The sequence below is a fragment of the Puma concolor genome, chromosome D1 (genome assembly GCF_028749965.1).
Source record: "Puma concolor isolate L17-30 chromosome D1, mPumCon1.1.hap2, whole genome shotgun sequence".
NCBI lineage: Eukaryota > Metazoa > Chordata > Mammalia > Carnivora > Felidae > Puma > Puma concolor.
The window spans coordinates 56,678,675-56,702,248 of NC_141676.1; the positions used below are offsets into that span (position 1 = coordinate 56,678,675).

At 58.2% G+C, this 23,574-nt stretch overlaps 2 protein-coding genes and 1 long non-coding RNA gene across 7 annotated transcripts in view; 1 reads left to right on the forward strand and 2 right to left on the reverse strand.

The window, feature by feature from the left end:
• The window catches only part of LOC147576739 (uncharacterized), a 35,164-nt gene extending 33,834 nt beyond the window's left edge, over positions 1–1,330 (reverse strand). For 3 of the 4 annotated variants that reach the window (XR_015241067.1, XR_015241063.1, XR_015241064.1), the window contains exon 1: positions 882–1,330. This is a non-coding gene — a long non-coding RNA (uncharacterized LOC147576739). Of the gene's footprint in view, positions 1–344 lie in introns of all 4 variants that reach the window. The other variant, XR_015241065.1, reaches the window with a different exon arrangement.
• Positions 1,304–16,624, forward strand: INPPL1 (inositol polyphosphate phosphatase like 1). Of its 2 annotated transcripts, XM_086678214.1 has the most exons (29): positions 1,304–1,409; positions 2,267–2,675; positions 5,470–5,533; positions 5,615–5,765; positions 5,999–6,119; positions 6,372–6,512; positions 6,755–6,848; positions 6,956–7,045; positions 7,228–7,326; positions 7,440–7,590; positions 7,678–7,784; positions 8,082–8,184; positions 8,269–8,465; positions 8,785–8,902; positions 9,765–9,861; positions 10,159–10,297; positions 10,417–10,516; positions 10,617–10,705; positions 11,004–11,085; positions 11,210–11,299; positions 11,853–11,966; positions 12,105–12,193; positions 12,670–12,757; positions 12,850–13,005; positions 13,249–13,327; positions 13,417–13,557; positions 14,642–15,314; positions 15,558–15,691; positions 15,796–16,624. In XM_086678214.1, the coding sequence occupies exons 2-29, from the start codon at positions 2,479–2,481 to the stop codon at positions 15,884–15,886; spliced, it is 3,795 nt and encodes a 1,264-aa protein (XP_086534340.1). In that variant the 5' UTR covers positions 1,304–1,409; positions 2,267–2,478; the 3' UTR covers positions 15,887–16,624. The 2 variants fall into 2 exon arrangements, with proteins under 2 accessions (XP_086534340.1, XP_086534341.1); XM_086678215.1 differs by lacking the exon at positions 15,558–15,691.
• A 97-nt stretch (positions 16,625–16,721) lies between these two features.
• PHOX2A (paired like homeobox 2A) lies at positions 16,722–21,364 on the reverse strand. Its single transcript, XM_086678221.1, has 3 exons — positions 20,979–21,364; positions 18,617–18,808; positions 16,722–17,757 (listed from the first exon to the last, which is right to left on the reverse strand). Exons 1-3 carry the CDS (start codon positions 21,193–21,195, stop codon positions 17,258–17,260), a joined length of 909 nt encoding a protein of 302 aa, XP_086534347.1. The 5' UTR covers positions 21,196–21,364; the 3' UTR covers positions 16,722–17,257.
• Positions 21,365–23,574: the final 2,210 nt, after the last annotated feature.

Sequence of the window (23,574 nt, forward strand, 5' to 3'; positions counted from 1 at the left end):
CTGCAGCCAGGAGGATGGGAAAAGGTTGGAAAGTCTTGGGGCTTCCCAGGGGCAGAAGCCTGGCCTCTCCTCTGGCGATTGCTAGATATGCCTGTTCTGTCTCTACACATCCCCCAGGAACTAGGCCTGAGTAGATCTCTGGGTCTCCCTCTTGCCTTTTTCCTCTGGGGAAGTCTTTGTCTCTACATCCCCCTCACAGTCATCTCCAAAAAGGCACAGGTACCTCTCTGAGACACCAGGCAGGTGGGTGATCAAGCTAGGACTAGAACCCAGGTATGAAGTTTCCTAGTCCAGGTCTCTTCCCTCCCCACCGCACCAGGGTGTCCCCTTCATGGCAGACTCACCTTCCCTCATTTCTAGAGCTGAGTGACGGGAAAAGTCGGGCAGTTTGGAGGATGACTTATGGGGTTCCTGGAGGGGTCTAGAGACACTGTTGGGTGTGTGGGGGGGTGTCTCTTAGTCACTATATTTACCTAGTCGGGAAAGCCCCCACAGAGCCCATTCCGTAGCCCAAGCTTTGGTCCAGCTGGGTTAAACCAGTGCTTATTGGAAATAGAGGAAGGAGCTTGTAGGGACTGACCCAGGCACAGGTTCAATTGAGCAAAGTGAAAGTTCTCTCCCAGGTTAAAGGGGATCGGCCGACGGTGGCTCAGGAGTTGGCAGCAGTGGGAGCCAGGATGGAGGCCTGCGCCTTTAAGGAGCCAAGGGGCGGAGGGGCGGGGCAGGAAGCGGACTCCCGGGAGACGCTGCCACCGGCTAGGTCTTTTTTGGGGGGAAGGGGCGGGCCAGACCCTCCATGGGCCCCGCCCCCTTTCCGGCGACCGTGTTCCCCCCACCCTCCCGCCAAGGGCGGGCGTCTGAGCGGGGGTGTCTGAACGTACCCGATAAGGGGAGCTCCCGGTTCGGCGTCCCGCCCACAAAGGCTCAAGTTTGTTGTCTTGGAGGGAGTAGCTGGGGCGGGGGCGGGTGCTAATAATACCCGTTCGTTCAGGCGCAGCGCTTTACAGTTTACACAGCTGTCACCTTCGTTACTCCTTAATTAATAATAAAAATAGCCGCTGTTCTGGAGCGCCTACTGGATGCCAGGCCCCGTGCCGAGAGCTTTACAAGCAGTCCCATTGAGTCGGCCAAATAACATTGCCCCCACTTTGCAGAGCGGGAAGGCGAGGCGCGGAGAGGTGCCGTGACTGGCCCGAGGTCACTCGGCGGGTCAGCGGCTCCAGGATCGGGGGGCCGGGGTAGGCGGGGCGCGGGTGCTACCCCCGGCTCCGCGGAGAGCCGCGGGGGCGGAGCGGCGGGCGGGGCGGAAGGCGAGGGGGGGTGCGGCGGCTGAGGATGGCCATCTTAAGTGGCCGTTGAGAGTCAAGGGCCGCTTCCCCCGGGAAGGGGGCATCGGAGCGGCCCAGGAGGTGGGGGTCTGCGCGCGGCGGCTGCGGTTCTGGGGAGAAGTCGGGAGCCCAGGGGTTTGAGGGAACTTTCTTCCAGAGGGCAGTTGGGGGTGCTGATCTCGGACTGCTGAACCCCTCAAGGCCCCGGCCTGCGTGTATGGGGGATGGTGCCAGGGAACTTGGCAGGGAGGGGGGAAGGGCTCTGCCCCGGCTGCGAGGGGCTGCCAGGGACTGTGCCCGGGGATTCGAGGACACTGGACCTTGTCTGAGGGTGTATGGGAGACCAGGTCTCAATGGGGGGCGGGGGGATTTACCCCCGCGGGATTTGTCGGGGGCTGGCCCCAGTGGAGTTTGAGGGTTCAGGTCTAAGAGGGGCCTAGATTTCATGGGAGTTGAAGGTCCCGGCCGCTCGGATAACGAGGATAAGGATGGGAAGAGGTTCATCTTGGATCCCTCGCGGGTTTTGGGAACTCGACCCTTTGAGGCTGCAAGGGGAGCTGAATGGAAAGGATTTGGGGTGGAATTAGACGATTATGGGAATTGGGGGTCATATCATTGCGATTACTAGAGACGGCTTATTTTCCGGAGAGGGGGCCGGGATCCAAAGTGTCCAGAAGCAGGGTGGGGGAACTTGACCTTCGTTGGGGGGAGGGTTGGGGGCTGGATCTCTAAGGGGTGGTGATGGCAGGGCAGGATCATTGTGGGTTTGGGGGATCCTGCGGGAATGTGGGGGCCATCATCCCCGCGGGGAAGATGGTGGGGGTAGGGGCGGGCCGGGCCGTGGGCCGAGCGGAGGGGGAGGGGGCCGGCCGCCGGCTCAGCGCTGCGCTCCTGCCCCTCCCCCGCCGCCTCTGAACAAACTTTTCTTTCTCTTCAAGTTGAGGCCGGCGCTGCAGGCGGCGGCGGCGGCGGCGGCGCGGCGAACAAGGCGGCCTGCGCCGCAGAGCGCGGAGCCCCAGACATCCAGCCCGGTCCGGTCCGCGGATCCTCAGGGCCCGGGCCCGGGCCCGCCCCCAGCCTCAGCCCCGAGCGTCCCGGGGCGGATGGCGCGGGGCGGTGGGCGCGGGAGGCGCTGAGCCCTGCCCGCGCCATGGCTTCGGCTTGCGGGGCGCCGGGCCCGGGGGGTGCGGGGCCCGGGGGCGCGCTGGGCAGCCCGGCCCCCGCCTGGTACCACCGCGACCTGAGCCGAGCTGCCGCCGAGGAGCTGCTGGCCCGGGCAGGCCGCGATGGCAGCTTCCTGGTCCGAGACAGCGAGAGCGTGGCGGGAGCTTTCGCGCTCTGTGTCCTGTGAGTGGGCTGGGGCTCCTGGCGGGCGGGGGCATGTGCGCGGAGGGCCTGGGACAGTGGGACGTCTGAGCCCTCCACAGTGAGAGCTTTGGCTTTAAGCCGGGACTGAGGAAGGATGCAGGGGGCACTTCCTTCCTGCTGTGTCTGGGGACACTTTCTGGGGCAGGGAGGGCAGAGTATGTGGGGTCCTGTTAAACAGGGTGGCTGTAATAGGGAAAAATGCAGGGAGTCTCTGGCAGACCCCCTCAGGCACCCTCCAGGCAGGAGGGGCGGGAGGGAGTGAGGATGTGTGGATGTGTGTTCCGGTGTTATATGCAGTTCTGTTTATACAGGGATTGGGTGTTAAGGGCTGTAGGCATAGAGGGAGTTGGGGCCAGAGAGACTGATGGATATGTGAGGATGCCCAGCAGCTTCCTGTGCTGCCAGGACTGAAATTGGGACCTGCCTGGCGGTAGATGTCTGGGGCTGGTGGAGCAGAGTGGTGTTGAGAAAAGGGGATGTGAGGCTATATGGGGCCATGTCATTATTTCATGAATCAATGGGCGCGTTCATGTGCCCTGGCTCTGGGCCCCAGTCCTGGGCATCCTGGCTGCCCTAGCCCTGAGCTATGGGTGCTGAATGTGGAGCCAGACTTGGCAGCTCTCCGAACGGATCTCATCCTGTGCCTGTACCCATCAGCTGTATGTGGCAGTGGTGCCGGGTGCGTTTGGTATGTTTGGAGCCTTCTCCCTGAGCTGTCTCCTGCGCCCCGTGGTCTGATACTAGGTGGGCTCCTGTGGGCCTTGTTAGGATCTGGTAATATTCCTCAGCCTCGTGAACCCTCCCAAACCCCTGTCGTTCTGTCCCTTACCCCTCTGTTCTCCTCACTTCTTTGGGGGTACATGGGCATAGGCCAGTGGTTCTCAGTTGGGGTTGATTTTACCCCTCAGGGACACTTGGCGATGTTTGGAGACATTTTTGGTCGTCACAAGTGGGATATAGTGCTACTGGCATCTAGTGGGTAAAAGCCAGTGATGCCACCACACATCCTAAAATGCACAGGATAGACCCTCACAACAAAGAACTATGCAGTCCAAAATTTTAGTAATGTTGGCATTGAGAAACCCCGGCCTGGGCAGTGGACTGGAAGACGAAGAGGAAGGGGTCCCCTAAATCTCAGCTTATGCACCAAGTCTGACGTCCAGTAGGAGAGACTAACAAGGGACAGCTTCCGCAGATAAATATCATGGAGTCCTGCCTCCCAGCCCCCTCTGAGGCATATCCCCTAATTAGAGAGGGGAGGGAGGCAGGTGCTGGGTCAGCTGTTGAGTGGGAGGGGGACAGCTGGGCCTGTGTCTAGGGGAGGAACATTATTGTCCCAGGAGGGGAGAGCCCAGACTCCACTGCCAGGGGAGGAGATGGGTGGAGTGAGGGTCTGTCTGTGTCAGGGGCTTTGGCTTTGCCAGCTGACTCTGGCTCCTCCTTGCATCTCTACAGCCCGGGGATGGGGGGAGGGGTCAGAAATGGGATAGAAGCCTGGGGGTAGGTGATGAGAAACATACTTGCTTACCTGTAGGTGGGTAACATTTCCGGACACACCCCTGCTCCAACAGACACAGGCAATCTGACCGGCAGGTCGGGATACAGGCACTGGGCTCTGCCCTGGCTTTAAGTCCCAGCTCTGCCTTTTACTTAAAAGCAAGGCAAATCACTTTTCCTCTTTGAGCCTATTTCCTCTTCTGGAGAATGGGGTTGGTGCTCATATCTGTACCAAAATGTGAGGATTAAATGAGATCACATCTGTGGGGTGTTGAGTACCTAGCCTGTCATGCAGACAGGGCTCAGTTCATGGGATGCTAGTGTTATAAATACAGACCCACAGTCCACAAACCAGTGCACAAAGACACCCGCACATAATGTTGCCCCGTCAGCATCCAGGAGAGTGCCCAAAGGGGGCTTACTTGAGGTGGGGGATGGACTGTGGCCAAGGTGTAGGGTCTCCTCAAACAGGCATTCGGTCCTCTGGTGCCAGTGCCCCCCTCCTGCCCAGCACACACATGGACCCGGGTGGCACCGTTGAGCAAGCCTACCTGAGGTATGGCTGCAAGAGAGAGTCTTTGCCCCCATTGAGTGTGGCCTATGCTGCCCAGGCCTGGCTCAGCTGTCACCTGCTCAGCTGTTGCTGCCACCTGTCAGTACCCCTCTTGCCCCTCCTCAGTTTGGGGCTCTTACAAGCCTGGGTCTGCCACAGGGGACCCCTTGGGTCATCCCAATTTCCTGGCATCTGGGGAAGGGGGACAGAAGCTGGGATACCCGCATACTCCCTAGCAAAAATGGCCCCTGACACAGCCAGCTCCAGTAGAGACAGACACCAACGTAAACACAGACAGCAGGGACACACGTGTGTTAGCACATCGCCTATGCATGCAAACAGAGGTTACCAAGCTTCTGAGGATTCTTACTCTGGCGGGGGGCCAGAGCTGGTACCACAGCCCGAGGGGCTGTTTAGACAGCTGTGGAGGCCACAAAAGAGCTGCCTGTTGCTTCCCAGGCCCTGTGGTGGGTGTGGAGCCTATGTAGGTCTGGCTGGGGTGGGCGGGGGGGATGCTGCTGGTCATTCCTGCTCTTGTTGGCAACACTAGCAGGCTAGAAGTAGACTGGCCTCATCATTAACCCTGTGTGGACTGAGTAAAGGATTTTAGGAAAACTAACCTGAGTGGGCTGGGGGCTGAGCCTGGTGGCAGGAGGAGAGGGTACCTTGGGGCTTAGACCCCAGCTTGGGGGCGACAGATTCTGACCCCTGCTTTGTTATCAGATATCAGAAGCATGTGCATACATACAGAATTCTACCTGATGGAGAAGACTTCCTGGCCGTGCAGGTAGGAGCTTGGACCCCGACCCCTGACCTTGATTCCAGCCTGTGACTGGCTGATTTTTCTCCCACCCTTGCTTGCTCGCAGACCTCGCAGGGCGTGCCCGTGCGCCGCTTCCAGACCCTGGGTGAGCTCATCGGCCTGTATGCCCAGCCCAACCAGGGCCTTGTGTGCGCCCTGCTGCTCCCTGTGGAGCGGGAGCGAGAGCCAGACCCACCGGACGACCGTGATGCCTCAGGTGCTGCCTGCTGTGCCATGTGCATATGTCTTCTCTGTCCCTTCCCCAGACACCACCTGCTTCTTCCCATCGCATCTTCTCAACCTGCCTGCCCTAAAGCCCCTTGCCCCTAACCATGATGCCAGAGCCCTTTACCCCACCTCCATGGAAGTCTCTGATAGCCACAGCATCCCCCCATACTTCAATGAGAATGGGGAGGCCCAAACAGCTGCCCCACTGACTCCTGTCCACAGATGGGGAGGATGAGAAGCCCCCACTGCCCCCACGCTCTGGCTCCACCAGTATTTCTGCCCCCATGGGGCCCGGCAGCCCCCCAGCAGCCCCTGAGACTCCCACAACTCCAGCTGCTGAGAGGTAAGACCGCAACCCCCTACGCCGAACAGGAATTCCCTTTCTCCTCTGAGAACTTGTCCTCATCAAAGGTAGAGAGACCTTCCCAGCCCCCACTCCTCCCCTAGGGACCTTCATCCCATCTCAGCCCCAGAGGTAGACTCCCTGATCCATGGTGCTCCAATTGCTACCAGTACTATCTCCTCTAGGGATAGGGTGGCGGTGCTGGGACAGGGTCAGCAGATTCTTCACTGACTTTTTAACCCCTCCCTGAAGTGCTCCCAATGGGCTGAGTACTGTCTCGCACGAGTACCTGAAGGGTAGCTACGGACTGGACCTGGAGGCTGTGCGAGGTGGAGCCAGCAACCTGCCCCATCTTACCCGCACCCTGGCCACCTCCTGCCGGAGGCTGCACAGGTACCTGGGGCACCCAACACCATGCATGCAGCCTCTCCTCTGACCTGTCCTCGCCTGCCCCCTTGCTGCACAAATGCTCTGACCTCTGATCTCTGGCCCTGAACAGGGAGCCAGCTGTTGCCTCCTGACTTGTCCTCACCTGAACCCTCGTATCCTCATCGTAGAGGCTGAAGCTGCACACTCAGCCCCCCTTCCCCATACTTGGGTCGGGGTAGGGAGTTCTGACCTACTGTCTCCCCTAGTGAGGTGGACAAGGTCCTGTCGGGCCTGGAGATCCTGTCCAAGGTGTTTGACCAGCAGAGCTCTCCCATGGTGACCCGCCTTTTGCAGCAGCAGGTGGGATTGTGAGGAGATCTGTGGGGAAGGGGTTCATGTTCCGGGTTGGGTGGGGGACCTCCTGCGCGGTGGCCGCATGTTACAAACCTTATTCTTTCTCTGTGCAGAATCCACCACAGACTGGGGAGCAGGAACTAGAGAGCCTGGTGCTGAAGCTGTCCGTGTTAAAGGATTTTCTGTCAGGCATCCAGAAAAAGGTAGCCTTAACCCTGACCTCTGACCTGACCTAGCAGTCTCTGAGTATTTGCGTTGGCCTAACTGATCTCAACTCTGAATCTACAGTTTAGCATTGATCCCACATCAACTGTGTCCCCCCTGGCCCCAGCTTTCAGCATGTCCCCTGACCTTGCCCGCCCTTCCCTGCCCTTCCCCACTCCAGGCCCTAAAGGCCCTGCAGGACATGAGCTCCACAGCCCCGCCGGCGCCGCTGCAGCCATCCATACGTAAGGCCAAGACCATCCCCGTGCAGGCCTTTGAGGTACACGGAGGGGTGACAGGTGGGGCCTCATGGGCCAAAGAGCAGCTGGAGATGAAGGGGGTGTCGCCTGCCCCGAGGTCTTTTCAGCAGCCTACACACCTCCTGACCTGCAGGTGAAGCTGGATGTGACCCTGGGTGACCTGACCAAGATTGGGAAGTCACAGAAGTTCACGCTGAGCGTGGATGTGGAGGGTGGGAGGCTGGTGCTGCTGCGGAGACAGCGGGACTCACAGGAGGACTGGACGACCTTCACACACGACCGCAGTGAGCCAGGGCGCAACCTGGGGTGGTGGGCAGGGTGGCCTCCAGGCCTTGGTGCACAGGCCAGTGTAACCATCCTCCATCCCCTAGTCCGCCAGCTCATTAAGTCCCAGCGTGTCCAGAACAAGCTGGGAGTTGTGTTTGAGAAGGAGAAGGATCGGACGCAGCGCAAGGACTTCATCTTTGTCAGTGCCCGGGTGAGTGGCATGTTGGGCTAGGCCCTGGGGGCTGCAGGGGTCCCCTGTGGGATGGGAAGAGAGGGAACACGTGATGTAGGCCGGTCATCCCTCTTGGCAGGAGTGGGTCTGACAGGGTAGAGAGTATGTGTACTGAAAATGGGTGGCCTGAGGGCAGAGTCAAATGGTCATTCAGTGAGCGTTTATTGAGCACCTGTTGTCTGTTTGAGTAGTGGATATGCAGTGAACTCACAGGCATGACCTCATGGGACTTACCACCTACCAGGGACCTCCCCTAACTAGTTGCTGTCCCCCCAGAAGCGGGAGGCCTTCTGCCAGCTGCTGCAGCTCATGAAGAACAAGCACTCGAAGCAAGATGAGCCCGACATGATCTCTGTCTTCATAGGCACCTGGAATATGGGTCAGGCCCAGGTTGGGGCTGGGATGGGAGAGAGGAGTAGCCCCAGGTCAAGGGCCTGACCACCCCCATCCCCTTCGCCTCCAGGAAGCGTACCACCTCCGAAAAACGTGACATCTTGGTTCACATCGAAGGGTCTAGGGAAAACCCTGGATGAAGTCACAGTGACCATACCCCATGACATCTATGTCTTTGGGACCCAGGAGAACTCGGTGGGCGACCGCGAGTGGCTGGACCTACTACGCGGGGGCCTCAAGGAGCTCACAGATCTGGATTACCGCCCGGTGAGGGAGTCATCTTGTCCAGTCCCCCTCCTCACACACCACCCCAAACTATCCTGCTTCACCTCATGGGTGACCCTGGGGAGTACAACTTGACTGGCTTTTCCCTTGGTCCCTGTGCATATCCTTTAGGAGGTCTAACCCGAGTCCTTCATGCTATGGGAACGTGCTGTGTTTCTCTCTGGCACCTCAGGAAAAAGGGGTAGAGGAGACCTTCCTATCCTATGACTGACGGAACAGTCTGTAGTGTAGGTGGGGGTGGGAGGGGAATGCGGACAGTGGCCCCGGTCCAGGGCCGGAGTGACCCCAAACCCTCTACCAGATTGCCATGCAGTCACTGTGGAACATCAAGGTGGCTGTGCTGGTCAAGCCAGAGCACGAGAACCGAATCAGCCACGTCAGTACATCCAGCGTGAAGACTGGCATCGCCAACACCCTGGGTGAGCAGGGTGGGCAGGGTCCCTCTGTCCATGCCTCCTGCTTCCTCTCCAGCTCACAGTCTCCTCCTTTTGGTTGCTCCCAGCTTTCTTATATAGAGAGCCCTCCCCCCATTTTTTTTAAAGTGTGTTTATTTTGAGAGAGACAGTTAGCAGGAGGGAAGGGGGCAGGGCAGAGAGAGAACCCCAAGCAGGCTCTGTGCTGTCAGCACGGAGCCTGATGTGGGGCTCAAACTCATGAAATGTGAGATCATGACCTGAGCTGAAATCAAGAGTCAGAGGCTCAACCCACTGAGCCACCCGGCACCCCTATAGAGAGCCCTTTGTAAAGCATATTCATATTCTAAATCTCTTCCAGCACCACTAGGAAGGGAGGGCCAGGATAATAGAGGTATTTATCCTTGATCTATGATAGATCCATAGATCTATCATCTATGATAAAACTCAAAAAGACCCAAAAAACACTCAGGCCCAGAGTCGCTGAGTGACCTGTCCAAGGTCACACGACTAGTACGTGGAGGAGCTGGCAGAGTGCCCAGGTCTCTTGGTTTGTGGTCCAGTGGTCCCTCAGCATAGATTCTGCTCAGAATCTGCAAGTCCTTTCAGCGTCACCTTTGGGATCCCCTGTGATCTCCAGGGGCCTTGTTCACACATGCAGAGAAACTCGAGCCATCCAGATGGACCGCGTGTGATCTGTGTGGCACCTCCAGGGAAGGAGGGGATGTGTTCAGGGGCCTGCCTGCCTCATAAGCCTCTGCGGGGGGGAGTTGGGAGAACCTTCCCACTGCTGCTTCGAGGGGCAGAGGGGAGACTTGGGAGCCCTCTAGATGTGACACAGGCCTTCTTTTCTTGCTTGCCCTGACAGGAAACAAGGGGGCTGTGGGTGTCTCCTTCATGTTTAATGGCACCTCATTTGGCTTTGTGAATTGCCACCTTACCTCGGGAAATGAGAAAACTGCCCGGTGAGGGGGGCACCTCCCCAAGTCTTTACCCTCATTCCCTATTCACCTGAGACCTGTTCAGACCTGTTCCCTTTCCCATATCCCAGTCCATGACCCATCTACCTCCCTGTCCCCAGAGAGCCCCTTCTCCCTTGTCCAAACCCGAGACTGCTGTCTGTTCCTGACCTTAATCTTGTTCCCAGCTATATCCTCTGTCCCCAGGCACCCTGACCCCTACCCCGTACCTGACCCCAGAGACTTACCTTTCTGCCAGTCCCTGGCTCGTGACCCTGGAGGCCTCCCCCCACCCCACCATAGGCGGAACCAGAACTACCTGGACATCCTGCGGCTGCTCTCACTAGGTGACCGACAGCTCAGTGCCTTTGACATCTCTCTGCGTTTCACTCACCTCTTCTGGTTTGGGGACCTCAACTACCGCCTGGACATGGATATCCAGGTGCAAACAGGGCCAGTGGTGACTGCTAGGGGAGCTGGGCTGGGGGGCAGTTGGGATCCTACCTCTGACTCTGGCTGTGGCTCAAGAGGGAGTTTTCAGTCTTTGTGTCCTCACCACAGGAGATCCTGAACTACATCAGCAGGAAGGAGTTTGAGCCCCTGCTCAGAGTGGACCAGCTCAACTTGGAGCGTGAGAAACACAAGGTCTTTCTTCGATTCAGTGAGTGTGGGCCTGTCAGGAGGTCTCTAAGGGATGGGGCCTTTACGATACTTCTGGGTCTTCAGGGCCCTGATTCATACTTGTTCCCTGCCTTTCCTAGGTGAGGAGGAGATCTCCTTCCCACCCACCTACCGCTATGAGCGGGGTTCCCGGGACACATATGCCTGGCACAAGCAGAAGCCAACTGGGGTGAGTGAAGGGAATGAGGCAGGTTTGGGGGCGGAGTGCTTGGGAGACTCCCCTGGCCTGCAGTGAATCAAGGGTACATGTCTGGTCAAGGGTCTGGGCAGTTACTATTCCAGCTTCTGTGGTTCCTCTGAGGCCTTAGGGGTGATCCTGAGTGTTACAAGGACCCAAGAAGGGAGTTAGGCACGGGGGCCTGGTGTGGTGGGAGTATAGGGCCTCATCAGCTCTGCAGCTCTGGGTGGGGCTCATGCTGAGCAACCCCAGCTATTGAACCTGACCATGCTGCCATCTCCTGCCCTAGGTCCGGACCAATGTGCCTTCATGGTGTGACCGGATTCTCTGGAAATCCTACCCTGAGACCCACATCATCTGCAATTCCTATGGTCAGAGTTTCCCGGACAGGGTGATGGGCAGTCCTGGGTGGCCTCTGTCCTGACACTGCCCTAGCTTTGGGAAGTGGGAACAGAGAATAAAGAGCTTGCCCCTGAGCTCCCATTCCTATCCCAGGTTGCACTGATGACATCGTCACCAGCGACCACTCCCCTGTGTTTGGGACATTTGAGGTTGGAGTTACCTCTCAGTTCATCTCTAAGAAAGGTGACTATTCTGGATGTGCTTGTGGGTGGATAGGCACCGGTGGTGGCCTGGGGATGTGCATAGGATTGAATATATCTGTGCGTGTGTTTGGGTGTATACACGGACGTGCGGTAATGTTTCTGAACGTGTGCTGTGTGAGGGTGTCTGTGCCTGGGGCATCATGAGAAGTACATGTCCATGAGTGTGTGTATGTGTGTGAGTGTAAACGTGCATGTGTATCTGTATTTGCCTGGAACCACACGTGTACCGCTGAGTGTGCCTGGTAGCGTGGGGGATTGTTGGCTGGCCATCCCTGCAGCCATTCTCATCCTCCAGCCCTTTCTTAGATGGTCTCTCATCCTTGGGTTGTCTGTTTGCCCTGGCCCATGGTCTGGGCTTTGGGGTTTCCCCATTGGTTGCTGGGGATTGGGGAGGCCCCTCCTGGCCTTCCTTCCTGGGGCCTCCCTTACTGCTCTGCCATGACCCCTGATTTCTTTCCAGGGGTCAGTCTCTGTCCTGTTCCTCCTGTCACCCTCTCAGCCCTCCTGACTGCTTTCTTCCCTTTACCCCTCAGGTCTCTCAAAGACTTCAGACCAGGCCTACATTGAGTTTGAGAGCATTGAGGCCATTGTGAAGACAGCCAGCCGCACCAAGTTCTTCATTGAATTCTATTCCACCTGCCTGGAGGGTCAGAGGGGGGCCCCGGGCTGGGTGTGGCCTGAGAGGGATGGGGAGCCAGAGGTGCCCAGACAGTCAGCCCCCTTGGATAGGGGGAAGGGAAGCCGGGAGGTGGCACTCAGTCGGGTATTCCCCAACCTGACCCCAGAGTACAAGAAGAGCTTTGAGAATGATGCCCAGAGCAGTGACAACATCAACTTCCTCAAGGTGCAGTGGTCTTCACGCCAGCTGCCCACGGTGAGGCTTTTTTCAGGGCCTGGGCTTGTAGGTGAGGGCACAGGGAGAGGTGCAGTGGAGCATGTCCATGTATGTGCGTGCACATGGGTGTGCGTGCACATGTGGGTGCGTGCATGCGTGTGTATGTGCATGTGTGTGGTGGGGGCTGGGCATGAATGAGGATGAGGGCATTTGCTTTATTTGAGGGGTGTGGGACCAAGTTATAGGTTCATTTATTTGTTCACAAAAACTTTTCGAGTTTTTGCTAAATGTCAGGTCCTGTGTTAGCCATTGAGGATGCAGAAAATTAATTACGATGCTGTTAAATGTTATGAAGGGCCCATGTGGGGCTGTGTCCTCTGTGTTAAGGATTTGAGATTTTTCCCTAGTAGATGAGTGGGAGTGAGCATGGACGAGCCTAAGGGTAGGGATGAGTGGTGTCGGGTAGGAGGGGATGGTTGGGGCTTTGTTCCTCACTGGGTCTCTCTGCTCCTTAGCTCAAGCCAATTCTGGCTGACATCGAGTACCTGCAGGACCAGCACCTCCTGCTCACGGTCAAATCCATGGATGGCTACGAATCCTATGGTGAGGGGTGAGGGGTGCCAAGGGGCACAGAAAGCCAAACAGAGACCTAGAAAGGTTTGGCAATCTGCTGGTCTACCCCATCTGCCCTTCAGGGGAGTGTGTGGTTGCACTCAAGTCCATGATTGGCAGCACAGCACAGCAGTTCCTGACCTTCCTGTCCCACCGTGGCGAGGAGACAGGCAACATCCGTGGCTCCATGAAGGTGCGGGTGCCCACAGAGCGCCTGGGCACCCGTGAGCGACTCTACGGTGGGGGCTCCACTGGGAGGGATATGGGGCATGAGATGGGGTGGTGTGGGCAGGTCTAGGAAAGGAGAACCAGGGGTGTGGGGAGAGCATGTTAGAATCCCTGGAATATTTGGAAGTTCTGCAGCCATGGTTGGGAGTGGGTCTGCCCTGAGGAGTAGCTGGAGAGAGGCTGGTAGGCCCAGTGGGTATCTAGGGTCCAGGACCCCAGGTCCTCTCTGAGTCTCTTTTCTCTTCCTCCCCCAGAGTGGATCAGCATTGATAAGGACGAGGCAGGAGCAAAGAGCAAAGCCCCCTCTGTGTCTCGAGGCAGCCAGGATCCCAGGTGAGCTGGGGTTGTGCTGGGTGTCCCGTGAAGGGGTACCTGGGGGCTTTGGGTACCCTCTACCGCATCTCCCTATACACCCCCGGCAGGTCAGGGAACCGCAAGCCAGCCCCCGCAGAGGCCTCCTGCCCACTGTCCAGGTTATTCGAAGAACCAGAGAAACCACCACCAACTGGGAGGCCCCCAGCCCCACCTCGAGCCGCTCCCCGGGAGGAGCCCTTGACCTCCAGGTGAGAGAAGGAACCTGTTATCCCCCCCACTTTAACTATTGCTATGTTTGGTTCTCACGGCTAGCCTGGGGATCATTTGCTGCTTGAGTGTTCTGATGCCCCATGGCTGGGAGTACCGGGGCTCTACACCTGTGGCCACTCTGGCCAGCCAGTCCCCTCTTCGGCGTGGCTCTCTGAATCCAAAGGAGCACAGTGAGCCTTTCCTCCCCATTCTGCCTTAAAAAATAGAATTAGAAGTTGTTTTTGCAATAGTTCCTTCCATGTAAACAGATTTAGCTTGAGCTTTCTGTTTGGCTTCAGTCTGGGATTTCCCTCGGTGCATACTATGGGACCACAGTCCTACAAGGTGCCCTATTGGAAATGGGTTTGGGAAACGGTTCTTGTTAGATTCTTTTCTTAGATAGTCCAGTGCACACTAGTGTTCGCAAAAGCTCTGAGCATGTGGACAGGAAGGAAACTGTTTTTCGACTCTGTTGAATATAGTTTCCCAAACTTAATGTGCTAGGAAACTTCTTTTCCACACAGTAACTATTAATACCCTGGGGAACTAGTATTCTGTGGATCATACTCTTGGAAAGTGAGGCTTACTTTCTAATTATATCCAACTGTCGATTGAACTTCAATAAAAGCTGTTAGGTACGTTTTGGTGCTTTTTCACTCATCTTCACCTGTTATCAGTCGCCTTGGTTTTATCCTCAGGCTTGAGTAAAAATCCCTGGGTAAGATTCCTCAGTAGATTGGCCTCAGATGCCTCCAGAGGCTTTCAAACTCTGGCTGATCATTCCCGTTAAAGGCCTTCATTGCCCTGACTTCTGGCACCTGTTTTCACTGATTTACGCTCTGAGAATTTTAGCAAGTAAGGCTAGGAAGTTTAGGGATTATCTGTTCAACTGCCATGTCTACTCGATTTTAGAGATGAAGACCAGAGGGCCAGAGAGGGAAAGCAATGTGCTCAAGGTCTCATGCAATTCTAGGACCAGGGACCCTTATCTCCTGACTCCCAGTCCAGTTCTCCTTCCACTGCACCCATTGCCTTCACTTTGGTCTCTGGGTCCTGACTTAATTATCCTGCTCTCAAATGCAGGTTGAAGGCAGAGGGGGCTCCAGAGCCGGAAGGGGTGGCGGCCCCCCCACCCAAGAACAGCTTCAATAACCCTGCCTACTACGTCCTTGAAGGGGTCCCACACCAGCTGCTGCCCCCGGAGCCACCCTCGCCTGCCAGGACCCCTGTTCCACCTGCCACCAAGAACAAAGTGGCCATCACAGTGCCTGCTCCACAGCTTGGGCGCCACCGGCCCCCTCGTGTGGGAGAGGGGAGCTCATCAGATGAGGAGTCTGGGGGCACACTGCCCCCTCCAGACTTTCCACCACCACCACTGCCAGACTCGGCCATCTTCCTGCCCCCCAGCCTGGACCCTTTGACAGGGCCAGTGGTCAGGGGCCGCAGTGGGGGTGAGGCCCGTGGCCCACCACCTCCCAAGGCCCATCCAAGACCCCCACTACCCCCAGGCCCCTCACCTACCAGCACTTTCCTGGGGGAGGTAGCCAGTGGGGACGATCGTTCCTGCTCAGTGCTGCAGATGGCCAAGACGCTGAGTGAGGTGGACTATGCTCCTGCTGGGCCTGGCCGCTCAGTGCTTCTGCCAGGCCCCCTGGAGCTGCAGCCACCCCGAGGACTGCCCTCAGACTATGGTCGGCCTCTCAGCTTCCCTCCACCTCGCATCAGAGAGAGCATCCAGGAGGACCTGGCAGAGGAGGTGTGTGGACGAGGGGTGGCTGTCTGTGTGTACCTGAGGTGGTATCTTCACCATTCAGCACTCAGTAGTGTCCCCTCTGCCCTGAGCTGGGCACTGGAGAGTTTGGGGGAGGGGAGGGGAATACTTGAATCAGCCCTAGTTCTTGCCTCCTTCCCGAGAGCACGTGGTAGAAAGTGGCTGTCTGCAGGTGCTTCTCTGTGTGGGTACCCTCAGTGCTCCCCCTGACGTGCCCTATTCCCTCAGGCTCCGTGCCCGCAGGGCGGGCGGGCCAGCGGGCTGGGCGAGGCGGGCATGGGCGCCTGGCTGCGGGCCATCGGTTTGGAGCGCTATGAGGAGGGCCTGGTGCACAATGGCTGGGACGACCTGGAGTTTCTCAGGTGGGGGCGGGGCTGGAGGCGGATGGGTGGGTCTGACCCCTGGGGCGGAGCTACGGGCCCTCAAGACCACTTCGCGGATCTCCCAGCCTATCTTACCCCTACAGCGACATCACCGAGGAGGACCTGGAGGAGGCCGGGGTGCAGGACCCGGCTCACAAGCGCCTCCTTCTGGACACCCTGCAGCTCAGCAAGTGATAGCGGTGGCACTGCGAATCTGCGAACTCAGCGCCCCTCCCCGCCCCTACTAAGGCCCAGCCTTAGCCCCAAAGTAGAAAATTATGAGGGGTGGGGCAGTACCTCTCTGCCTATTTATTGGGGATCTGCGTTCCCCACTGCCCAATCATGTTGGAATGCCCTAATTAGGACATCCTGCCCTTCACCTTTTACAGCAGTGTCAGTTGCCGTAATTACCAAGGACTTTGGTTATTCTGGTGCTGACCTCCCTTTCTGGACCCCTACTCCCAGTCCCGGGGGTGCCTGTAGGGTCCATTTGGGTACGTCTGGGCCCCCACTTCACCGCGGTTTCTGCTGCCCTCTATCTGGCCTTGAACCACAGTGGGGGGTTCTCAGCTAGGACCTCTCCCAACCCCAACTCTGGGGGTGTCCGTCCGGAAATGAAGGAATAGCCCAAGGACCGGGCTGGGGTTTATTTAAGCTTTTCTGCGTGGGTTTAGGGAGGGCAGGCACTTTAATATTATTGGGGCCGGTTGGGGGTGGGGAGAAGAATCTTGGGCCATAAAGTGCTAGTTTGCTTAGTTCTCACTGTCTCCTGGTCTATACCACCATGGGGTGCGGATGCGTGGCAGCAGTGGGTTCCTCGCTGGTTGCAAGGGGGACCGTCTCTTGCAGGCAGCCTAGCCCCATCCTGAGTACTCAGAAGGGTTGCCAGCGTGATGTCTTCAATAAATTAAGTTTTATTTGGATTGAGCAAAACTCACCTCAATAAATTACAAGTTTTTCAAAGGAAAAGAACAACAACAACCAAAAAAAAAAAAAAAAAAATCAGGAAAGAGGTAACCCCTCTGTCCCGATGCCCTGGCAGCCAGCCCCTCTGCTCTGAACCGGCCTAACCTCTGCGCCAGACCGGCTGGGAATGGGAGGGGACAAATTGGCAGTGGGACCCTTCAGGCGGCTCATTATCCCAACGACGACCAGAACGGGTGGGGTCAGTGTGGGCTGGCCCAGGGGCTAGGGCAGCAGGCTGGTGGCTAAGTGACCCAGCCAGCTGCAGAGCTAGGCTGTTACTGAACTTGAGGACCCTCACATTCCAGCGCTGTTATTTCATCCCGGTTCCAAAGAAAACCAAGCTGGAAGTGGGGAGGGGAGGGGGGGACGGCCCCAGTGAAAAGTACCCCGCTCTGCTGGGTAGGGTAGGTGAGGAGGAGAGTATCTCTGACTTGATCTCTCTCCAAAGCTGGGGAGGGCACACCTACGGGTCAGACGTGGTAGGGGTAGGGACGGATGGGCACTTCAGGCGGGCGCCCGAATGGGGAGGGACTCTGTCAGGTCCTGGAGGGGCAAGGACGTCTCTGGGGGGGCAGGCCCGGAGCCTCCAGAGTCCGGCGGCTAGAAGAGATTGGTCTTCAGGGCCGGCCCAGGCTTCCGGTGGAAGGAGGACAGAACCCCCGAGAAGGGCCCCGGCCCGGGTTCCGCCGGCTGCCAGGCCTTAAGCAGCTCCGCCGCGCCCGCGCCCGGCCCGCCGCCCCCGCCGCCCGCCACGCCGGCCCACAAGGGGCCCTTGAGCGGCTGTGGCCCGGGGCCAGGGCCGGGCCCGGAGCCCAGGGCGGCAGGCAGCGGGCTGGGGCTCAGACGCGGGCTGGCCAGGCCGGGGGCGGGCGGCGGCGGCAGCGACGCGGTGCTGTCGGGCGTAGGGCTGCACGTGGACTCCTTGGAGTCGTCGTCCTCGGACGAGCAGCGCGCCTCGCCCTTTTTGGCGCCCGCCGCGCCCGCCGCACCCTTGGCGCTGGCGGCACGCTCCTGTTTGCGGAACTTGGCCCGGCGGTTCTGGAACCAGACCTGCGGGCACAGGGGCCGGTCAGGCCGAGGCTGCAAGGCGCGGGTGAGCCCTCAGTCCAGAAGGGACCGGATCAGGATTATTGCCAGCTTTCTGAGCGTTGGCCCCTCAGCCCTCCACTTGACCCGTTGCCCTCCTCACCTCTCTGTTCACCTCTTCTCCTCCACTTGCCCTTTCCTTCCAGGTCTTCCCCCTTGGGATCTGCTCACCCGCTGACCCAGTGTTCTTGGTCTCGGGGATTCCGCCTTCGCTCCCCTCATCACCCAAAGCCCTGCCCCGAAGTCCTTCCTACAGGAAGCTCCAGGAATTTCCACCTGGGGTGTCCAACGGCGGTTGAGAACGGGTTGGGGCACAGGGGAAACCTTTTGTTCAGGGTCTCCAGTAAGGGCGGACCAGCTCAACCTCTGTACTGGATTTCTGAGATAGACAACAGAATCTACCCTGGCCTGGCTCTCCTGGGCCCTGTGCCTGCCCAGAGCCCGGGATTTCCCGGCTCGGGGATTTCACAGCTGCAGACCTGGGGAGGGGACATGGAGGCGCTCACTGGCTTTCCCGTATTCGTCTGCCTCACTTGGCACTGAAGCCTCCCCGGGCTCCCGCTCTACCCACTCGGCCTCCTTCCAGGATTCCGCACGCCTGTCCCTGCTAGGGAGACTGAGGGGGAAATCTGGGGGGCTGAACACGTCAGATCTCCCTAGGGCCTCAGGTCTGCCGAGTCCTGGCCCCCTCGCCTACCGCAGCTGCCCATCCTCTCCTTCCCAACCACCCCCAGACCGCGCCCTAGCTCCTGGTCCCAGCTCTCCGCCCCCAGGCTGCACCTGCCTGCCACTCTGTCCCGTGGCCCCCAGGTGTCGGGCACTGACTTCCCACCCCCTGACACGCGCACACTCCCGTTTACACACGCAAAACACGCACCTGCACGCGAGCCTCCGTGAGGTCGATCTTGAGCGCCAGCTCCTCGCGCGTGTAAATGTCGGGGTAGTGAGTTTCTGCGAAGACGCGCTCCAGCTCTTTGAGCTGCGCGCTCGTGAACGTGGTGCGGATGCGCCGCTGCTTGCGCTTCTCATGCAGGCCCGACGGCTCCGGGAAGAACTTGTAGGGCACTAGGGGTGTGTGCAGGAAGGGGGAGCAAAGAGGGTGAAGGTGTGAGGGGCAGAGCTCAGCCGGCTGTGTCCTGCCCCTGAGATCGCTCGCGGTCCCTGCCCCTTCCCTGGCCCCTCGGCTTCCTCCTTTCAGTCTCCAATTGAGCGTCTTCCCTACCGTTCAGTGGAGCTGGCAGGAATGAAGGCGGACAGGGCGCAGGTAGACATGGGGCCCAAGAGCAGAGGAGAAGGAACCGGGATCTGATCCTCAGGTCAAGACCGCTGACCTGTCCTCACCCACCGCCTTGTTCCCTAACCTCCCTCCAGTCCACTTGACCCTCCGACCTCCGCTTGGGTGTTTCTGCCTTGGTCAGTCTGCCCGTTTGGTTTCAGGCTGTGCCATGTCCACCTTAACCTTGGCTGTCACGTCTTATCAGTATTGTGAGTCTTCCCAGTACCAGTTCTGGACCTGGCTGGGCGACTGAGACTCCCTGGCCTGGGTCTACTTTCAGCCCTGCCTGTGTACTTTCTGCCATGTAGGGACTTGGCCCCCTCTACCCTGCCATTTCTCTTCTCCTAGGCTTCATCTTCTCAGCCCCCTCTCATGCCTCATTTTCCTCCAGATGTTGGTCCCCCTCTCCTCTTCCTCATCTCTCTCCATCCGCATCTCTCTTCAGCTTTCCCCTTCTGAACCATTTTTCTCTTTGTGGCCATTGAGAAGAGTCCGTATTTCTCCCCACCCAGGTTCCTTCACCTTCTTCTTGCCCTTCTCATTCCTCCCAGGCACCTCTGTGTCCCAACTCCCCCACAGCCAGCCCTACCCCCCTCCCTCATTCTCTTCCCATCCTTGTCTCCCATTTACCCCGTCCCAATCCCCATTGCCCCACAGCCAGTGTTGCTGACACTGTCTCCTCATCCCTGTCTCCAAGCCCTGCTTAGGTGTCCATATCCTTTAGGGGTCCCTAATATCCTTCATCTTTGTCCTATGTCCCTAGTTCTCTATCTCCCCCCTAATCCTTGTCTCTAACACCCCATTCCTATCCCATCTTCCTCATCTCTGTTGCCAGTCTTCCTTGGTTCCCATCTCCCATAATTCCTGTCCCCATCACCTAGTTCTTACCTCTATCTCCCCAGCCCTGGGTCCCCATTTCTCCCATGGTCCCCAATCTTCCCATCTTTGCTCACACTTCTCTGTATCTGTCCTCATCTCCCCATCTCAGAACTCCATCTCTCTGGGGCCCATATCCCCATTTCCTGACTGTATCTCCCCAATCACCATCCTCATCTGGCCCAGACTACCCAATCTCCCCATCTTTGTTCCAGTGTTTGCCTCCATCTTGCTGGTTTTCATTTCTCCAAATCTAGGTTCCTATCGCACCATCCTTCCCCACCCTTCAGGCCCCAATCTTCTACTTGGGTCCCAGTGGTGTTCCCAGGAAGGAAGGAGATAAGGACATTGGGTGGGGCAGCTTGGACTCTAACCATGAGATGGGGATGGCTGAGAGGCTCCATGAGGTTGAGGGTTCAGATGGGGACTTGAATCAAGAGGCTTGGAAGTGGTGGGGGCTGCCTCTGGGTTCTGCAGGACTCTAGCTGGGAGAGGCCCCAGGGAGAACGAAAGTGGCTTAACTCTTTTCTTCCGGCAACAGAACAGGATTCAGTGGTGCAAGAGGGTCAGGGCACAGGCAGGATGGGTTCAAAACCAAGCAGGAGGGGCTTGATGATGCTGGGGCTCTAGGAAGGTTTCCATGTGGGCAGCTCAGTTGCTGCAGGAGCCCTTGCTGGGGGTCAGACATGAAGTGGGGTGGGGATAAGGATGGGATCTGATTGGATTGAGCCGGGAGCATCTTCTAAGGATACGGGGATGGAGAGGTTTGGTGGTAAGTCTTTGCAGGTGGGGACAGCTGGACCTGGTGAGGGGTCTGGGGCTGCACCAGGGATCTATTTCCCTGACCTAAAGAGCACAGGATAGGGATCTGGCAGTGAGAAAGAGGAAGGGGAAGGATGAGAGGGTGGGGCTCAACTCTGTCTAGGGGAACCCCATCTTACAGGGAGGCTGGGGTTCCCGCGGGGTGTTGGAGGACAAGGATGGTGGCAGCTGTGGGGGACAGTCGCAGTCACCTGCCACATAGACCAGGGGCTGGGGTTTCCGCAGGATTTGAAGGGAGGGTTGGGCCGGGGCTGGGCTCACCTGCCGAGTAGGGCGCGGGCTGGTGGTCGCGTAGAGCGCCAAGCGCGCAGTTGGAAGAGCCGAGCGCGGGGCAGGGCGGACCAGCCGCAGGGAAGGCGGGTCGCAGGGGGCTGTACTGGAAGCCGCCGGGCTGGCTGCAGGCGCCGAAATCGCCGTAGGCGGACGCCTCCATGGCCGCCACGCACGAGTCGTACGAATTGAGGTAGGAGTAGTCCATCGGCCCGGGGGTCGGGGTCGGGGGCCGGACCGGGCCGGGTCGGGTCGGGGTTGGGGTCCGGGTCCCGGGCCGGGTGGGGGTCGGGATAAGGGTTCGAGCGCCTGGCGCCGAGGACCCGAGGCCGGCTCTGAGCGCCCGCGAGTCCGCCCGCCCCGTCGCGGCCACCCTCCGCCCGGGTGCAATGCAAGTGCAGCCAGACCCGGCCCGCGCGCCTTTTAACGCTCAGGACCCCGCGGAGGGGGCGGGGCGGGGCGAGCTCTGTGGGGCGGGGCCTGGGCCTCCCAGGCCCCACCCCCAGCCACACCAGACCCCCACCCCAAAGGGTCCCCGCCACCCTCCTTGGGCTCCCGAGGTGCAGGGAGGGGTGGCGCGGGGACCGATCCCTAGAGTCCCCATCGAGCCCCAATCTGGACCAGACCTTCGCTCGCTACGCATAGTGCCAGGCTGGAGGGTCTCAACCCCTTTCCTCGGCCTCCCCACCTGCGGCCCAGCAGAAGGGAGGGGAAATAGGCCTGGCGGCGCTCATGTGAAGAAGTTAATTTAATTCGTCCCGATAACCGAGTTATTCTGATCCAGCCCCTCGGCCCCGCCCCCAGCGAGGTCCCCATCCCGGCGGGGACCACGGAGGCAGCCCAGGAGGGGGATGGAGACACGGACAAGGAAGAGACGGAGCCTGGAATAGGGACGTGGATGAAGAGAGGACCCAGGGAGAGAAAGGGACAGAAACGTGATGGAGAAAGGGACAAGAGCGATACAAGACACAGATGGAGACAAGGATGAGACATGGACCAGAGAGAGATTGGAGATGGGGCCAAGGAGGTGCACAGGGGCAGAGATGGAGACAGAGCTGAAGTGCATACAAGAGAAAAGCAGGGATGGAGATGTGGATGAGGCAGAAACAGAACAAAGATAAGAAAGAGACAGAGAGGGAATGGAGAAAGAGAATGAGGAGACAGAGAAGGCACCCGCATGAGATGTGGACGGAATCAGGGATTGAGATGGAGATCAGGAGAGAGAGGAGACAAAACAGGGCAGGGACAGTGAAACACACACACGGAGGGATAGTCTCAGAGAGACAAGGCCAGAGACAGGGAGAGGAGGAACAGAGGCTGAGAGAAAGAGCCTTTGGAGAGCTGAGACCCACAGCGGGATCACCCAGGGGGTGGTAGAATTCCGGTGGAGGGGCCACGGGAGGCTGCTGAGGGGGAGGGTTGCTGCAGCCGATAGCCCTCTATCCTGATTTGGCCACAAAACCATGCCCTGTACCTTCAGGCCAGCCTGCCTCTCCCCTCCTCTAGTTCCCCAGCTCAGTCTTCCCTGTGTGCCTCCACACAGTGTGACTCACTGGTCCTCAGCACCTTCCGCACAGACTGTGTTTGAGATGAATGTCAGGATCAGGAGTAACTGAGTGACCCCCACACTTTCCCTAAGCCTCTTAACCCCCCCCCCCCCTTTTCTTCACCAGGAAAACCACTTAGACTCTTTCTGGAGCTGGTCACAGACCTAGCCCTCAGCAGATTTAGACACAGACCTTCACATTGTGGGAAAACCAACACAGACTCCCTTCTAGAACAGAAGAGAAAAGCTTTTTGCCTTGGCAGCTTACCTGAGGTGGATTGGACAGCCTCCTCACCCAGCCCTCAGCCTCCTCCACCCAAATCTTGGTAGGTCCTACAGATGGGGGACTGAAGACCCAGAAGAAGGCCAGGGGAGGGTGGCACCTTATTACCAAAGTCCTTGCAGGATGAGAGAAGGACTCTGGGAATATCTTCTCCCAATTTACCAACTTAGTGGGGAACGTGACTACCCTCAGGTCACCCACTTCCCTGGCCACCAGTTCTTTGCTTCACACAAGGACCACCTATCTCCAATTTTTGTAACTGCTCCATGCCACAGGTTTTTTTTTTTTTTTTGAAGTGTTTTGTCTAATTACTTTTTAGATATAAACTTCTAAAACTGGCAGCAAAATTGCTTCAAAAGTCCTCCCCACTGGTGTGTGAAGCGTACTGCTCACCTGTGACATCCTCCACAGGAAGCCCAAGGGATCTCAGAATTGAGAAATCAGAGGTGCTCTCCTTAGACCTATTATGGCTCTCCATTGCCCTCATGATCAAATCCAAGCCCTCATTCTGGTCACAGTGTCCTCTGTACCAGTGCTCCAGTCTACCTCTACCTCTACCTCACCTTGGCTTTCTTTGAAGCCCTCACACACTGATCTTTTAGTTCATACTGTTCTCTCTAGCTGGAATGTTCATTCCACTACCCCCTCCCCCATCCAACTCCCCCTTACCTCCCCAAAACACCCAAACCTGGTGGGTTCTTGTTTATCCATCTGGTTTCAACTTGGACATTATTGTTTCCTGGAAGCCCTCTGTGATA